This window comes from Typopeltis vanoorti, chromosome 5, assembly GCF_054136105.1.
Source record: "Typopeltis vanoorti isolate ZY-2024b chromosome 5, IOZ_Tvanoo_1.0, whole genome shotgun sequence".
Lineage (NCBI taxonomy): Eukaryota > Metazoa > Arthropoda > Arachnida > Uropygi > Thelyphonidae > Typopeltis > Typopeltis vanoorti.
Genome location: NC_143553.1, coordinates 170,802,814 through 170,821,119, shown reverse-complemented (window position 1 = coordinate 170,821,119; position 18,306 = coordinate 170,802,814). Strand labels below are relative to the sequence as shown.

The 18,306-nt window shown below is 34.9% G+C and overlaps 1 protein-coding gene across 1 annotated transcript in view; it reads right to left on the bottom strand.

The window, feature by feature from the left end:
- LOC150107055 (homeobox protein dve-1-like) overlaps window positions 1–18,306 on the bottom strand; it is a 254,064-nt gene that overhangs the window by 91,622 nt on the left and 144,136 nt on the right. Inside the window, exon 6 of the mRNA XM_090392921.1 lies at window positions 9,061–9,166. Within this exon, the coding sequence (XP_090249047.1) occupies window positions 9,061–9,166 (106 nt within the window). The remainder of the gene's footprint in view (window positions 1–9,060; window positions 9,167–18,306) is intronic.

Below are 18,306 nucleotides of genomic sequence, written 5' to 3'. Positions count from 1 at the left end.
TCCATTGTAAAGTGGATTTTAGGGTGCTGGCTATTTAGATGCACTAAAAATGTATTCAATGTGTCTGGGCCATGTGGCCAAATAGTAAACACATAGTCAACATAGCGTAGCCAGAGACTAGATTTGAGAGTGGCTGTGTTGATAGCTAATTTTTCAAGATGTTTTATGTAGAAGTTGGCTAAGGGGGAAGAAAGGGATGAACCCATAGCTGTCCCATCTAATTGTTTGTATATTTTCCCTTTCCATGTAAAATAACCTGCCTGTACTGTGAATTTAAATAGCTGAAATAAATCTGGGGGAAATTGTGAATTTAGTAAGTTAAGTGTTTCAATCAGTGGTACATTAGTGAATAATGAGGTGATATCAAAACTCGCCATTAGGTCTGAACTATTTAAGGTGTGGTTCTTTTTAGGTGGGTAGAATTTTTAACAAAAGAGGGAGAATTGTTTGTGTAAGTGGTTAGTAATTTTGCTAAATGTTTAGCTAGTTTATATGTAGGACTGTTTATACTATCTACAACAGGACGCAAAGGTGTACCTTGTTTGTGTATTTTAGAAGCACCATATATTCTGGGTGCTTTAACGTGCATGGGTTTGAGTTTTTTGACAATTTCTTTAGGCCAGGAAGTGATTTTGTTCAGTAACTTGCACCCGTATTCTTTTGTGAGTTGGTGGGATCTCGATCTATGATTTGATATGTAGACCGGTCTTGGAGCAGTGCATGCATTTTGCTTTCATATTCTGTTGTATCCATTACTACAGTGGCGTTTCCTTTGTCTGATTTGGTTATTGTAATGTAGTTATTATTGTGTAGTTCTTTTAGAGCTATTATTTCTTTATGTGGGGTATTATTTTTGGGAGGCTTAGAATGGATAAGGATATTGGCCACGTCTAACCTAATACTATTGGCTATGGCTGGAGGCAAGTGGTAAATCCCACGTTGAACGGAAGCCATTATTTTGGTTTTAGGCACATCTTTTGGAGTAACGGCAAAATTGTGTCCAAGACTTAATGCACTCGTGGCCTCTTTGGATAAGGTTGTCGATGATAGGTTCACAACGACGCCATCTTGATGAAATTGCAGCCGCTGTGTAACATTGCGTTGCTGGAGGATTTCAAATTTTTTCTGGTGTCGGTTTTTAACTTTAGCAAATTCTGTATTGGCTGTAGAGTCGGAGATTCTATCCAAAATATCCCATAGCTGCGGGTTCAAAATGTCAGATAATATATCGCGAAGTACACTGATCAAGGAATTTATTTTTGAAAGTTCTCGGCGAGTAGCGTATATCTGTTCCATAGAACCATCTGTGTTCTTATCATACCGTGAAACCTATTACAACATAAAGCATGGTCTGCTAGACCTGATTTGCCACAGCAATAGTGCCGGATATATTTTTTATGTTCACTGAGGTGCATGTCCACAGTTCTTCCTGTCTGTCCATAGTAGGCTCTAAGACACGAACAGAGCACTTCACAGATTCCTGGATGTGATAAAGGAGAGATTCTGTCCTTGGGTGTTTATCTAAAAGCAGATAAACAAATTTTATTTATCTACTTTTAGACATATTTAGCTTTATTAGATTTTATTTAGTATTCTGTAAGAGCAGATGTTGATTTACTTGTCAGAAACTTTAAATATCTGCGTTCTTCTTTTCCTGGACTGCCTAACTAATTTATTAAGTTTACTTTAGGGTTCTGATTTTACTATCCTTATCTTCTTGGAGAGTGGCATTTATCTATATTTTCCTAGCACAAATGAATCTGTCCAATCTTAGTTTATTATTCTCTTTTTTTCAGAGATGGTGCACCAAAACCTTCCCTACAAATTCATTATGTTTTTTTTATAAGAGGATAGTTTGGCTATACAATGATTCCACTCTCCTGAGACACATTCTGATCATCATTCATAGATTATCGGCTAATGCTTGTCATTTTGACAGGTAGCTCAATGGATGCTGTTTCAATGAACATGCATCTATCATTTGAACATCTCAGATTAAGCTTGTTATATCATGAATAGCAGCTGATCAACATCCTCTTGAAGTCATTGTCATCATCAAATTTCTGATATATATACCTCAAGTGGGTGTACAGGATATGATAGTACTACAGGAAAAATTTACATCATTACTAACTTCCTATCTACAAATTTCCTCAAAATAAGTCTGTTAAATGTCAAGACTCCAACATTATCAGGTCTTATATTTCTGTCTTCTAAGGCACTTTTTACTGTATCAATCCACCTATATCTTGGTCTTCTTCTGAGTCTTTTTCCTGCCAACCTGGCAGAGAACACTTGTTTTGCTAATGATGTTTTACTTCTGACCCAGCTCTCAGATCCATAAGTTATTCAAAATTGGCTTGAATACTGTCTTGTATACAGCTAATTTAGTATTTTGGCTAATTTCTCAATTATTCCATATAAATTTATTCAGTTGACTTCCTACCATTCATGCTTTGCAGATTCTGTTGTCTATTTCCATATTTAATTTACCATCTCCACTAAACATTGTGCCTAAGTAGCTGAAATGTTTTACTTGTTCTATAGGTTCTCCATTCACAATACAGTTGATATTTTCAATGTTTCTGCCTATTTTCATTGTCTTTGTAATGCTGACCTTCATACCATATCTATTACAACAATAATTCAATTTAGTCAAGGAATCTTGCACACTTGTAGCAGATTAATTTAGAAGTAAAACATCATCCGCATAAAGCAAAGAGCTGAGATTAAAATCTCCAATTTTAATATCAGGTTTACTACCACTTTCCTTCATAATGTAATCCATATAGATAATGAATAACAGAGGGATAATGTACATCCTTGTCTGACACCAGATTTAACATTAAACCACCTTCCTGTACTTCCTTCAATTCTAACTGCTGATTTACAACTCAAATAAGGACTAAGTATTGCTTAATATAATGCCCCATTGACACCATATAACTGCAGCATTTCAAATAGCTTCTATTTGGCACCTTGACACATGCATTTTCTAGATCCGCAAAACTTAAATACAGATCTTTGTTATATTCCAATGATTTCTCAACTGTCTGTCGTAAAGTGAAAATCTAATTCTGACAACCTCTATTTGGTCTGACTCCAGCTTGTTCTTGAACAAGCTTCTTCCACAATCCTTCTCAACCATTTCCTCAAGTATACTTGCATAAATCTTATCAGGAACGCTTAGTTTTATTTCCTTTATTATATATTGGTACTATGAGAGCTCTACTCCAATCATCTGGAATTTGTCCCTCTGTACAAGCCTTCTGAACTATGCAGTGCAGCCACTGTAAGATTTATACTTCCATACTTGAGCATTTCTGGTCGAATACCATCCATTCCAGCTGCCTTTCCACAATTCAGGCTTCTGATGGCTTTCAACTTCAAGTATGGATATGTATTCCTGATTGCATGAATTTTAGTGTTTTTTGAGTGTTTTATACCACTGTGATATCACTGATTGTTTAATTTAGCAATTTTTCGAAGTAATTACTCCATACATCAAGGATATCTTTTTCTCAAGTCTTCATGTCACCTTTATCATCTCTATTTCTTTTTACAGCACACTCTTTCCTCCATTTCTGAACTTCTTCAACAACCTCAAGAATATCTTGCCACCTTCTGGATACTCATTTTCTATTTTCTTACCAAAGTCCTCCCATGACTTTTGTTCAGCTAGTTTTACACAGTGTTTGGATTTCTTACATTTGTCTCTGTATTCTCTAAGAGCACAAGCTGACTTATTTGCCAGGAACTTTTGATATGCTTTCTTCTTTTCTTTCACTGCCTCTTTAACTTCCCGTGTCCACCATGGAGTTCTGATTTTTCAATCCTTACAGACAACCTCACCACATGCCTCTCTGGCTGAATCAATCAGTGTTTTCTTCAGTGCTTGCCACTGAATCTCCAAGGTTTGGTTCCTGTTCTCAGACTCTTTCATTTTTTTCTTCAATCATATTGTGTATTTTAGTGTACAGTTCGCATCTGAGAGCTGATCAACTTTTATTCACTTTAAGACTTTCTTACATGTTCTTCTTTTCAATATGAAATTCAATTTTATCTTGCTCAAAATTAAATGGTGATCACTTCCAATTTCAAATCCTCTGTACACTCTGGTGTCCTGCACCAGTGAGGAAAACATCAGTATCAACAATAACATAGTCAATGAGACTTTTCTTATTCCTTGCTTCTTCTCTCCATGTCAATTTGTGCACAATTTTATGTTGGAACATGGTGTTAGTAATAACCAGTCCATGTCCCGAGCAGAAATCCAACAGATATTTGCCATTATTATTAGCTTTGCTCTTTTCTTCAAAGTTTCCCAATATATTTTTGTATGTTTGAAATCATTTCCTACTCTGCTATTTAGATCGCCAACATGGACCAACTTTTCCTTTTTCATTGTGTCAGTTGTTTTCTCTAAAGCCTCAAAAAATTCCTCCACTTCTACCTTAGTAGAACCTTCTGTGGGACCACAGGCACAAATAAGTCTCACTGTCCAGTATCCCATTCTCACATTTACTCACATCACTACTTGAGACAGCCTGCCATTCAAGAAGATCAGCCTCGTATTTAGTGTTGAATATTATGGCTACTCCTTTTCCTTGATTGTCATTGCCTGAATATAACATTTTGTATTTATTGCTCAGAAAGATCTCACCAGTGTTTGCCTTTTTTGTTTCAATCACCCCTATTATGTCGATCTAGTACTTATCCAATTCCTCATTTCTTTGCCATTCAGCTTCTTATGTTGATAGTACTGATCTTGAACTCTGGTGATGTTGAGTTGGGGCGGCTTTTAGGATTTTTAATTCCAGTCGCTGACTTTTCGCTGTTTGCCCTGGTTACCTGGCGAAAACAGCAGGAGCCTTGTGTAATTGGGCGACGCCCCAGCTGGCATGAAATTCTGTCATGTTGTACTATCGTTTTGTTTATTTTGGTTTAAGCCAATAAGAATACAATTTGGTCAGCTAAATCCCAAATTGCCAGCCCATCCTTGTTTGTTCAGTATTCAGGTAGATACCTAACAGGGTGCACAAGGAGAAGGTGAGGATTGGACATTAGATCAGAAGCAATGATCATTTCTCTGCATTCCTTTCTTTTTCATTTATTCCATCTTCTTCTGATCTCTTCAACAGCTTTCTCACAGAGTGCTTTCCCAAAACAACCTCCAGCTATTCAAATAGAATAAATAGAGGTTTCTTCTTTTCTAATCCTTTTTGCACATTTTACTAATATGCTACATGCTATAGAAGTTATATAATTTATGTGTGTGGGACTGATATAATTAATGATATATATTTCTTTACTGAAACTGAAGTGTTTCCACAGCAATTGACAATTAGAAATATACAATGCATTTCAAATAAAACTTGATTAATTAGGAAAGAATTTTAGAAAAAAAAATAATCTGAGTTTTTTTGCATAAGGCACTTTTCATATATTTCATGGCTTGAGGTGTCATAACAAAATATATTTTAGGCTGTTGAAAGTTTATTTTTCACTTGGTCACAAGTGAACATTTATTAAAATTTATTAATATTTATTTATTAATATTAAAGTTACAATAAAAACATTTATTAAAACTGGTAGGTTTTAATAAATGTTTTTATTGAAAACTGGTCTGTATTAATAAAATTGTATTTCTATTATAAAATGACCAAAAATGTATAATTTAAATAGTTTAATGAAACACAAAAGTTCAGTGCATGGAAAGAGAAAAATGCAGAAAGGCCAAACTTTTGAACTACTTAACGTTCCTTAAACGTTGCAGGGAATTCTCCATCATTCCTAAGTTTCTTATATTTCTTATAGTCAGAGGTCATATTAACTCTATATCAGCTAAAAAAATTTATCTACGCACTTCATTGGCGCTTGTTAGAGAAAGGATTCAACACACGAGATACAAACTTAATAAAAGTGATATTAATTGCCGCAAGTTCTTTGATGAAATTTCCAACAACTTAGAATACACCATATGGAATCAATTAGATCAAATGATACAACGCAGTTACGAAAAAACTTTCAAACTTTATAAGGACAAACAAATTAGGAAATTCAATGAACTTTACAAGAAAAAAAATCGGACACAAAACAACCTCCCGCATGACAAAGTGATTTTCAATTTGTCAAATCATAGCCTCACAAAAATGAATCTGATATTCTCAAAAAAGGTTTTAATTTCGCGATTACACCCAAATACATTCCTAAAATGGATTTTGTGTGTGGAATTGAAAAAGGCCTATATCCACTACCCAAAAAACGTGGCCGACACTATTAGATTCAAAAGTACAATAATCCTAGCCAAAGACAAACAATCTGTTCTCAACACGTCTCCTTATGATAGAAAGGCAATTCTCAACTTGAAGAAAAATAAAGATATCATTATTACAAAAGCTGATAAAGGAAATTCTACAGTCATCCTCAACTCTAAAGATTATTATGATAAGTTTAAACGTATTACTATCAGACACCTCAACTTATAAAATCCTAGACAGAGACCCCACAATAAAAAATCATAATGAAACAAACCAACTAATCAGAAATTGTAACAATTGGCCAGAAGAAGTGAAGAGAACACTAAAATCCTCACATCCTATCACTCCAAGACTATATGGGACACCTAAAATACATAAACAGGATATACCTCTCCATCCAATAGTTGATGGAAGATCATCACCAACCTACCTTTTGGCAAAGCATTTTGCAAACTTATTAAATAATAAAATAAGATCAACAGAATCCTATATCAAGAATAGTCAACATTTTGTAAATAAACTCCAAGCCATTAAGATTGCACCAACAGACATGCTAGCCAGTCTAGATGTTGTATCCCTTTTCACCAATGTTCCAGTAGAAGAGGTAATAAACATTATCCAAGACCTCTTTCCTCTAGACATCACACAGATGTTTAGACACTGCCTTCAATCTAATTTCTTCAAGGTTAACAACACCATATACCAACAATTAGAAGGCCTAGCAATGGGAAACCCACTACCACCATCTTGTGCAGACCTTTTCATGGAAAAACTTGAAAAAGAAATTCTCTCTCTACAATCTCTCCAAGACATGGTGGACATATGTGGATGATATATTCATCATATGGCAAGACAGCTTAGACAACCTAAAATCGTTTGTGGATAAAATCAACTCAATACATAGCAAGATAAAATTCACTCTGGAAGTAGAAAACAACAACCAACTGCATTTTTTAGATATCTTGATAAAAAAACAACCTAACAGTGTCAAATTATCCATTTACAGAAAACCCACAGATACTGGAAGATATCTTCATTATACTTCAAACCATCACAAGACACACAAACTGAGTATTATCCACATGTTGAAACATAGAGCCAAAAAGTTTATATCAGAAGAGGAGGATACACAGAATGAACTCTCACTAATAGCCAACACATTATCACAAAATGGATATCATCATCAAAAATATCTATACAATGACAACCCCAGACAAGACGAATTCCACTGTCAGCACATTTCTACAGTAGTGATACCTTACATCAAGTCAATTTCTTATCAAATAGCAAGAATACTAAGAGCCCACAACATCAGAGTGGTCTTCAAACCAACCACCAACATCAGACAGGTTTCAGGATCTCCAAAAGATAAAGTTCCGTTCTACAAATATCCAGGAGTATATTACATTCCCTGCTCCTGTGGTCTTGCCTACATCGGACAAACTTCATGAAGTTTAGAAATTAGACAAAAAGAACATGTTGGTGATGTAAACCACAACAGAAGCATCTCTTCCGGCTTAGCACATCATTTCTGCACGTCTAACCACACGATAGATTGGCAAAACAGCTCCATGCCATATCTTGATGACGACTACAGGCATCGTGTATTTAAGGAAGCCACAATAGTATTAATAACCGGCAGAAACCTCAACAGAAATCAGGGTGCAATTCTAAACAGTTCGTGGAAAAACTTGATCCTCTCTCTCAATCAATCTGAACTACAGCTAGCAAGTAATCACATTACAAGTCTGCAACAAACACGCATGCGTGATAATGAATAAGAACAATAAGTCATCTCTGTCACGTGAAATGTGTAACCATAGCTACTAGTTTGGTTTACAACGTTTTTTATGTTCCTTTTAATTTGCATTTACTAGCTTTCATATCTCCGTAACGCCTTGAAAAAGCCAGACAGTTTGCTGGCGAAACTGGTAGGTTTTAATAAATGTTTTTATTGTAAACTGGTCTGTATTAATAAAATTGTATTTCTATTATAAAACGACCAAAAATGTATAATTTAAATAGACCTCAATAAAGGTTGAAAATAGTTTGGGTTGTGGCCCTTCCCTTAATGCATTTGGGAGATACTGAGATAGGATTGTTGGTAGCTTGCTCCACCTTTGCAAAGAGTGCCCTGGTGTTGTACCATCTTACCCCAGTACTGAAGATACTTTCAGGCGCAAACTTTTTTTGCTCACACTTGGATAAAGGATTAAACTAAATTTATTATACTGTAACCAAGTGAAAAATAAACTTTCAACTTCTTTCTCTAAATCCAGAGTAATTTATTAAAAAAAAGGGTGGCACACCATTTGGCAACTCCTATAGGTAGAGATGACCTGCTAATGCTTCTGCCTGGTATCTCCACTTGGGCCTGGTTCCCACCGAAGAGACCTGAATAAAGGTCGAAACTAGTCTGGGTTGTGGCCCTTCTCTTAATGCATAACATTAGACATATCCACAAGGAGATGTGTTTTGCATTATGGGAGATACTGAAATAGGACTGTTGGTAGCTTGCTCCACCTTTGCAAGGAGTGCCTGGTGTTGTACCACCTTACCCCAGTCCTGAAGATACTTTCAGGCGCAAACTTTGTTTGCTCACACTTGGATAAAGGATTAAACTAAATTTATTATATTTTAGGCTATTATTAATGAGCAAGTTCTTCTGAATAGCTAGTTAAGTACAGTTAGCAGGTGATGAACTACAAAGTCTGTAACTGCTTAATAAATCTTAAAATAAAAAAGAGAAAGAAAACAGAATGATAGAGAAAAGCATATAAACTTAATACTGTCACCTTACCAGGTTCTTCTTTGCGGTATGTAAGATACCACAAACCAAATTCTTGACATTTCTCTTTGCCTATTTTTCCTGTATATCTATTATTGATGATGTTCGATAGCATGGGCTGAAAAAAAAAAAAATTAAGGATTGAAGTTTATTTGATATGCATTACAATCCTCACTTCATTTACATAATTTTAAAAATCAAATAGCAACCAGATGAAAAATAGCAGAGATACTGTTATTATTCTGGACCTCCATGGAGTTATAAGACATTATGGGGGGCCCATCTTAGATAACTTTTCTCTTGTCCTTGTTCCTTCCTTTCATTCTATTATATGAACCTCCCCATATCAATCCTGTAAATACCTCTCAACAGTTTAAATGTTTCAATTATGTCATCCCTTTGTCCTTTATTCATCAAACTCTTTTGCATGCCCTCAGTCTATCCTCAAAGTGTATAGAGTCCTGACATCATTTGGATTATCCACCTTTCTACCCTCTCCAAAGTTAATTCATTCTCTGCATATCTCAGTGACCAGATCTGGGTACAATAATCCAGATGTGGCCTACTCACACTTTATACAATGGAATCACTCTTATCTCTACTAGTTAAAGTCTGCCTTAATATTGCAGAATTTCTCTGGATTGGCTTCATCACCTTTGCAATATGTGCCCTAAACTTTCAAATTTTTACTGATAATTACTCCAAGATCTCTTGCCTCATCCACTTCCTCTAGTAGAAATCCATTAATAGAGTATGAAGTCTCCCCATATGTGGATCCTAAATTTCTAAACATTACATTTAGCTGAATTAAACATATACTCCTGTAAACGAAATGCTGTTAGTTGCTATTTATATATCATTATTCTAATTAGCAGCGCACGCTTTCTCTCTCGTAATCTTTCTTGCTTATATTATTGCGTACTGTGTTTATCAACATTTCGCACTATGAGTCTTATGCCTAAGGATACTGGAAAATTTAATTTTTTTATCAAGACTGCACCACTAATATCTTTTAATTGGCATAAAACTTAGTAATACGGCCAGTAGATTTCTCTCTCTCTCTCTTTCTGTAACACAAATTCTTTTAGTAAAACTTTACACATACAGTCGTGGTCTATTTTGCACTTAACTTTATGCTTTGGCAATCTCACTTAGTTCCCACAAGTCCTATTTATTTAGGCTCACAAGTCCTATTTATTTAGGAACAGTGCAGTTGTAAAATAAACAATTAGGCAACACTCAATTGACAGATAATTAAAACACATTTATTTACATCTAAAATAAAGTACATTAAATAAGCGATAGGGAGACTACTGTTTCTCTCTACCTATCCTTTTGGCATAAAGAAGCAAACTTTCTCCTTTCAATATTAAATGACTAAACAATATATTTACTCTGTTACTTCTCTGTTTAATAAGATCAAATTTTCTGAGACTAATTTACTAACAAAGAGATTAGCTAGCAATGGCAAGTTATCTTACAATTTATATTCCAGTTGACAACAAATCAGAGGACTCTAGAGATTAGTTATTTCTTATTCCTATTTCCTATCAGTCCTTCTATGACATATCTTCTAGATTACAAAAAGAATGTATATTAAAGATTGGACACACTTATGGAGGCTCTTTGTCATGACACCTTCCAAAAGTCCTGCTTCACAGTCTCTATGGATTTTCCTTCATCTAAGGCATAGGTTCCCAAAGTGGGCGGTACCGCCCCCCCAGTGGGCACTGAAGCCTTCTAGGGGAGGCTATAGTGGGATCAGAAGCATTTGGGGGCGTTCAGGCGGTCTAGGGGTCGGTGGCTCTTTATAGAAGAAATTAATTATTTTCGTGATTTTGCGATTAGATAATCATTTAAAATTTAAATATTGCATTTTAATTCATCTTATGCCCGTCTCACACGATCAATTTTTTTTATCAATTTTCTATTTCAATTATTTAATCATTTGAAAATTTACCATGTCAGATAGAAATAGACGTCAATTTTCTAATGTCAATGAGAAAATAGAGCATGTATATATGTGTGCATAATAGGAGGGTGTTACAAAATTTAATGGGGGGGGGGGTACAAAATTTATGTCTTGCAAAGTGGGCGGTGGCCCGAAAAAGTTTGGGAACCTATGATCTAAGGCCTTGCTTCAGGGGGCATTTCGTCGGAGTATAAGTGGTTCTTGAACTGCAATTTTCCTGGCGCTCAAAAGCTTAGGCAAGAAGTTTCAGCAACAGGCTTGAAGATCGTTCTGCAGCTTTTGGCTTCTAGTTCTCCGCTGATTGCCTCTGGCTCTTTTGAGTAACTGGATCTCACCTCCCCTCTGTCAGCAACTGGATCTCGCCTCCTCTTAACTGCCTCTGATTCTTTGCCGAAAACTGTCCACGTTCTTTGCCGTAACTTGCCCACACGTCTCTTCCAGAAACTGCCTACTAATGTTCGGCTCAGTGGTCTTTTATTTTCCTCTTCTCGGCACCTTGCACCAAGGGTTGTAAACCCCTAAGGAATTGGCAGTTCTCTTTGATCCTTTTGCTAAGGCTGGCCCGCTCTTTTTTTTTTTCTCCTCCGTCCACTTATTTTTTGTTTTGTTTTGTCTGGCAGCCGAAAATCCTCTAAAATTAGCGGACCTCTTTGATATCTGACCTGTCTTGTCAGGCAGCAAAAACTTCTATAAAACTAGAGGACCTCCTTGATATTTTCCCTGTCTTGTCAGGCAGCGAAAACTTCTTTAAAACTAGCAGAGCTCTTTGATATTTTCCTAGAAGGTGTTCATGCACAGAGCTTACAAACAAGTTTCTCACTCACTAAAATGTAAACAACCTTACTTGTGCTCTTATACATAGCTAATATATATTAAAGTTCTAATGGCAAAGCATTGCCTTTGTTTTTGACATTCTAGAAACTTTAGTAAAAACAGTAAATACAGTCAATTCCCATAGGGTTATTTACATTTACATTAATAAAATACATAGATACAAACAAGGTTATTTTTGTTACAGTTCTCATGAGACTTGACCTCTGTAAAAAATCGATGTAAAGTGCTTTTAAGCTACATCGAGTTTTTACACTCCCATTTGCCATCCCACCTTTCCAGCTTATTCAAAATCCTCTTGAAGAGCCAAAACATCAGCACTATTAACCATCCCAAGCTTCACTTCACATTATCTGCAAATAATTGAATATCTCCTAGCAACCCAGTGACAATATTTTTAAACATTGGATTTAAATTAATCATAGATATTATTATACTAGTATTGATTAAAGTGGCCCATTTTGTAAAACCAAATGTATAAGGCTTGCTAAATTTCAAAACCAAATCACTACAAAAATAAAGCATAAAGCAAGGGTTCCCAACCCTATGCCTGCAGGCACCATGGTGCCTGTCGATCAATTTGTGTGTGCCTGCCGCTGTTCAACCGTGTGCCGTATAGTTTGAAATAATCACGCAACAATTTATGGCATGCTATATGACGCATGCGTTAATGATACATGACGAGTATTAAATGCATACAATGTAAAGTAGACGCGTGTTCGAAGTTGTTCATTCCAGTTTAAGAACTGGAATATCATCATATTCTCCTAATTATGAAGCACTGGCCAATGAAATGCAATGCCAAAGATCACACTAACTTACATATATATATTTAAATTTTTATATAATGTAAACTTTTAAGTAATAAAACATTTGATTATAATGTAAAGTTTGTATGTATTCATTTAACAAACAAATTCAAAAAATTTGCTTGAAAAAATAGATGGTGCCTGTCGCCCTATCGGCATTTTAGAATGTGCTCTAGGAAACAAAAAGGTTGGGAACCCCTGGCATAAAGTATAAGAGAGTCACGTGAGTAAAGAAGTGAAAAAAGATTTCTCAAATGGTGGCTATGCATGAATGAAATGCATTAGAGTGGATGGTGAATGTTCCAATGATGAATGCTTTCAAGACAAGGTATGATGTGTACTGTGGGATAGTCTGTGAGAGTTTGGCCTCCTATGATCAGTCTGCTGACTCCAAGAAGGCAAGGAACAATACTAAATTATTGGTGCAAATTGCACCTGCATATAACAACTTCTAAGATAATACACATACAGAAGCAATATTTATAGATTTCATTCCATTCACTGACCAGAGAAATTTTTTTGGCTGATTCTAGCTTCAGTTCTGTGCAAATATTTGTGCAGGCATTTGTTTTTCTTTAAAAAAAAAAAATGAATTTTCACTCCATAGCTAAGCAAAAACTGACTGTAGAATTCACATATTTATGTACTAATAAATAATAAGTGGGTACACACAATGGGATAGCTAAAGCTTTTGCTGCCCAGAGCAGTCACTGAGTTTACCGCCTCTCTCAATACACACCAAAAATAATACAAAAAGTCAAAATGATGCATAGGGAAATAAATTAAAACACTAAGTTTATTTTTGAAGTAAAACTTTAATTTCAACATTCTAGAATGTTATTTTTCTTGCTTTTCTGTTAGCAAACTCGTCGATAACATTGTCCAAGTCTATTTCATCACTCAGTTGCTGTTCTATAGATAGTATGCAAGAATTCTTAAATGCAAGGTACTCGTAGATCTTAGGTAATTCTTAATCAATTTTAATTTAGAAAAACTCCTCTCACAACTAGCAAGCAACACTTACAGCAATTGTGAGGCAAATTCGCAGTAGCAAATACAATATTTGGAACTGAGTTCTCAAGACTGTATTTTAGAATAAACTGCAAAAGTTTAAGGAGACCGTCCTTTCACGTCTCTGTTTCATCTTGTGTAGCAGCAACAGAAATAAAACTCTGAAGTCTTTTTCTCTCAATGAGGAACTCTTCCTTATTAATGTCATTGTGATCATGATTTAACTGACATTCATATTTATCATTCTAAAGATTGAATGGAGTAAGGAAGGCATATTTTTCAGCAAGAACATGAAGCTGTTGAAATGATGTGGTGATTTCTTGATCACTCTATCCAGTGAATAAAACATTTTTCTCCTCATCTCAGTTTTGTATGACAATTCAGCATCTTGTGATTCTTCAAATGAATGCCATCAGTTTCTTCTTTCTACACCGACGATCCACGACTATCCCCAGATCATCACAAATTTCTTTGGCATAAGCTACTTAATTGTTAACAAATATGTCCTTATTTTCAGTTAAAAATGCTTTTAAAGCCTCAAGTTTTATCTCACATTGTATATTAAATCCTTTTGGTTTGGAGGTAGACCTGTGTGTCATTAATTTCTAGGACAGATTCCCCACAGGTCAAGAAAGCACAGGAAGGAAAACGATAGTAACGCAACAAGAAGCATGAGACCTGGTAACTCCATTTTCTTCTTCAGCAGTTAAATGTTCTATAGCACTTAAGATTTTTGAGTAATTTTTTTTTTTTTACAACATTCACAACATCTCCCCATGTGCTCCACTGAGTTTCTACTACATGCTTGACACTTTGAGGAATTAAGAAATGTGAACAAACACTCCACGCTTCTAAAAAAGGTAACAGAATTCACAGCAACTATACATACACCTGCCAAATTCAGCAAGTGATTTGTACATGCAACAAATTCTGCTTTTCCATTAATTTCCCTGATGCATCTCTGAATGCCAGTATGTTGACCAGCCATCACAGCAGCATTATCATATGCTTGTCCTCTACAATTTTGAATATCAATTCCATCGTTTTCTAATTTTTGCAAAATCGTAGTTGAAATATTCTCAGTGGGTTTACCTTTTGTTTCGATGAAATCAACAAATGATTCCACAACCTTCACTTTATTTCCATCGATCATAATATAGTGTAAAATTTGATTCTTATGAGAAATATCAGGGTGCTGTCGAATATCATAGAAAAATACTTTGCTTCTTTTACTTGCTCGATAACTTTACTTCTTGCTTTTTCTCCCAAAATTTCTATAAACTCATTCTGAACAGTAGGCGACACATAGGATTTAGAAACTTTTTTCCCAGCTTGATTCTTAGAATATGTTCACGTAGCACTGGATCGTATTTCGCCAACAAATCAACTAATTCTAAAAAATTTCCTTTATTTCTCGTTGATTCAGGTTCATTATCAGTTATGTAATGATTTCCTTCTTGGTGACCCCATAAAGCCAATTTTTTTTAGCTAGGAATCTAATGATATCCAACAATCTTGAAAGTATCTCCCTCCACTTCTTCATTTTGTTTTCAACTTGTTCTTGTTATCAATTGTTGCTCCACGTCAGATTCTAATTTCCAACTCCTTCCATTGTGTGAAAGATTGAACATGAGCCACACTAGATTCATGGTTGAATATTTTAGGATTAAGTTTCCACCACATGTTGAATCGATCCACAGAATCAAAATTGGAATGACTTCTGTCTGCATATAGTCTCCAACAAAAGCAGTAAAGAGTTTTCTTGGAAGGAGAGTACACCAACCATGACCTCAACATTTTTGCATTATTTGACAGAGTTCGAAAAAACCACTCACGCGTAAGTTTTCTGTTTTGTCCTTTGATTGCTGCACCCTCAATCACTTCACTAAAAATCAGAATCTAGATGTTGAACCACAGACACACCAGTAAGATCAGTGTGTCATTGTTAATCTTACTTGGCCAAAGACCAACATCTTTTAAGTCAATAGCTGGACTTTTTGTTCATTACACTCCTTATCGCTTAAAGCTGACGATGGTTTGAATTTGGAAATTGCTTCAGCAGTTTGTGACTGATTTATTTCAGTAGTGCACCTTCATTCTTTTTTAATTCTTCCTCCCCAGCCTTTTTCCTTTTTCTAAACGCTGCACCACTTTATTTTATTCACTTCATCTTAAATAAAACTGAAAGAATAATAAGAAACAGAAGGATATTCATAATAACTAATAATTAAATAAATAAGGAATAACAGGGATAAATAAATCCCTTTTAAAATGTTAGTTTGTGTAGTCACACCTAAAAAACTATGATACTCTAACTCACCTCAGAAAAACAAAAAAGAACGATGTGTAATCATAAAGATATTATACGCACTTAACGAGATCAAATTATAACAGTCTGAGGCTTAGTCACCATCACCACTATCAGACTGGCGGGTGTTTTCGCCACAGCTCCCCGATCACTGTAAATGCTACAAATGTGCAGCAGTATGAAAATTTGTTTAAATCTAGACTCAAAGACAGGGACAAAAAATGCTATAATACTCTATTTGGGTAAACATAAACAATACGTGTATACAACAACAATAAATATTTTTTCAACAGTTTCGATAATGACCCAATGGATATAAATGTGTAACAGACTAAAAAAGCTAAAGATGAATCAGGCATTTTAACATTTTTTAAGGTAAAAACAAAATCATGCTTGTTAATTTTTATACTGCATAAACACATCGAAAGGTTAAGCAAAAACACTAATATAACAGGGGCCCGCAGAAATATTATTATTACCGTGCCCTAAAATCCTGTCAATGGCCTTGGTTATATGCAAAATTAGAAGGAAAAAAAACAACAACTATGTTTCCGCTGCTGAGATGCAATCGCCGTGGTATAAGCAATGAACCAAAAAGTGGGGCATGGGGCAGACCCTTCTCCCTAGCTATGCCACTGGGTACACAAGACGGTGGTAACTGTTCTTTGTCCTCATTTGCTTCTAATTTAGCAAAAAAGGATAAACACACTCAAACTTGGCAAATGGCAACAGGCTGCCAAATGATTTCCTCAAAGACAGGGCTAAAAAATGCTATAATACTCTATTTGGGTAAGAGTGAAAAGGCATATTAAATACCATCAACAATTTTCTTCCAAATTGGTCAATGTTTGTCAGGTTCTTCTATTTCAGTGCTTCCCAAATTTATGGATGCCATAAGTTTGGGAAAAATTAAAATAATTAAAATATTTAAAACATTAAAATATTTCACAGCCACCAGCACTACATCACAAAACAAAAAAAAATCGTAATATAGACATATATCATTATTTATTGTATTTATATTCACGATTTTTTGTGTTTGTAATCTTTTTTTGTGTTTCTTATCAATACCTTTGAAATGAAACTTATACGATAAGCATATATTTACTAATATTCATTAATTGCCAAAATAAGCAAGCAAAATTTACCAATGTGTGATTTTTTCCATTAAAATATAAAAAAAGAACAAAAAAGAAATAATAAATTATACAAATTAAATACATTTCTTTTAAGATAAAAAAAAATCTACTTAGTCTTAAAACATTTTAAATTTATTTTCATTATTTCACAGTCCCCCCACTCAACAAAACTTATGGCCCACAGTTTGGGAAGTGCTGTTCTATTTGATCAGCTCTTATTCGTATATCTTCTAAAGCGCTCCTAAATGCCCATCATTTTTGGTTCAAACATTAATTTAACTGAGCTTCCACGTCAAGGTTTAGAAGGGCTCAGCATCTTATACATAAACTTAAGGCCTTTTCTTCCATTATTATATTATCTAATAACAATTAGCAAGTCTGTTGATTCACATTATATTAAAAAATTTAGTATATTGGTTTGTCTTTAAAAATGTTTTAGTTGGTACTATCACTCTCCTCTTTTTTTAATAAGAGTTTTGAAAAAAAATGATAATACCTATGAGGAATTATAGGAATCCAACTTTTCTGAGAAGATAATTAGGAAAACAAAATGATAACATTACTGATATTATACTTATTACCCTTTTTTTTCTCCTTTAGGCATTTAATCATTCAATGTAAGCTACTTACAAAATTTGAAAAAAAAAAAAAAAAAAAAAAAAAAAATATATATATATATATATATATATATATATATACAGGGTGTTCGGGATAAATTTGACATATTTATAATTAATTATATTTTTCCGTAAGTTACATGTATTAACACACACTTCTCTTCATTTAAAAGTTTGGATCCTTCTTCATTCATATACAAGATGTCAGAAAGGATGGATAGCTGGAACCCACCTGAATCGTGGAAGAGAATAACTTGTATCATGATGATTCGTGCCCGCCATCAAAATAAGGATATTACGACTGCTGCCCAATGCTCCCTGAATACAGTAAAAACAATCAGGCATGAACTAGAGACTTGCAATGGTGACTACGAGGATGTAGCAAGAAGAAAGATCCCTAGCAGACGATCTGATTGCGTTCGTACAGCAGAATTCCTCGCAAATCTGCAGGAACAGGTGTTGAAGAACCCTGGCATTGGAATTCGGGCTTTGTTCGTGGAGTTGCTAACTGTAGTCAAGCCCTGGATAACAAGGGTAGCCAATGGTAGGCCGTATGTATGGCAGCAGGATT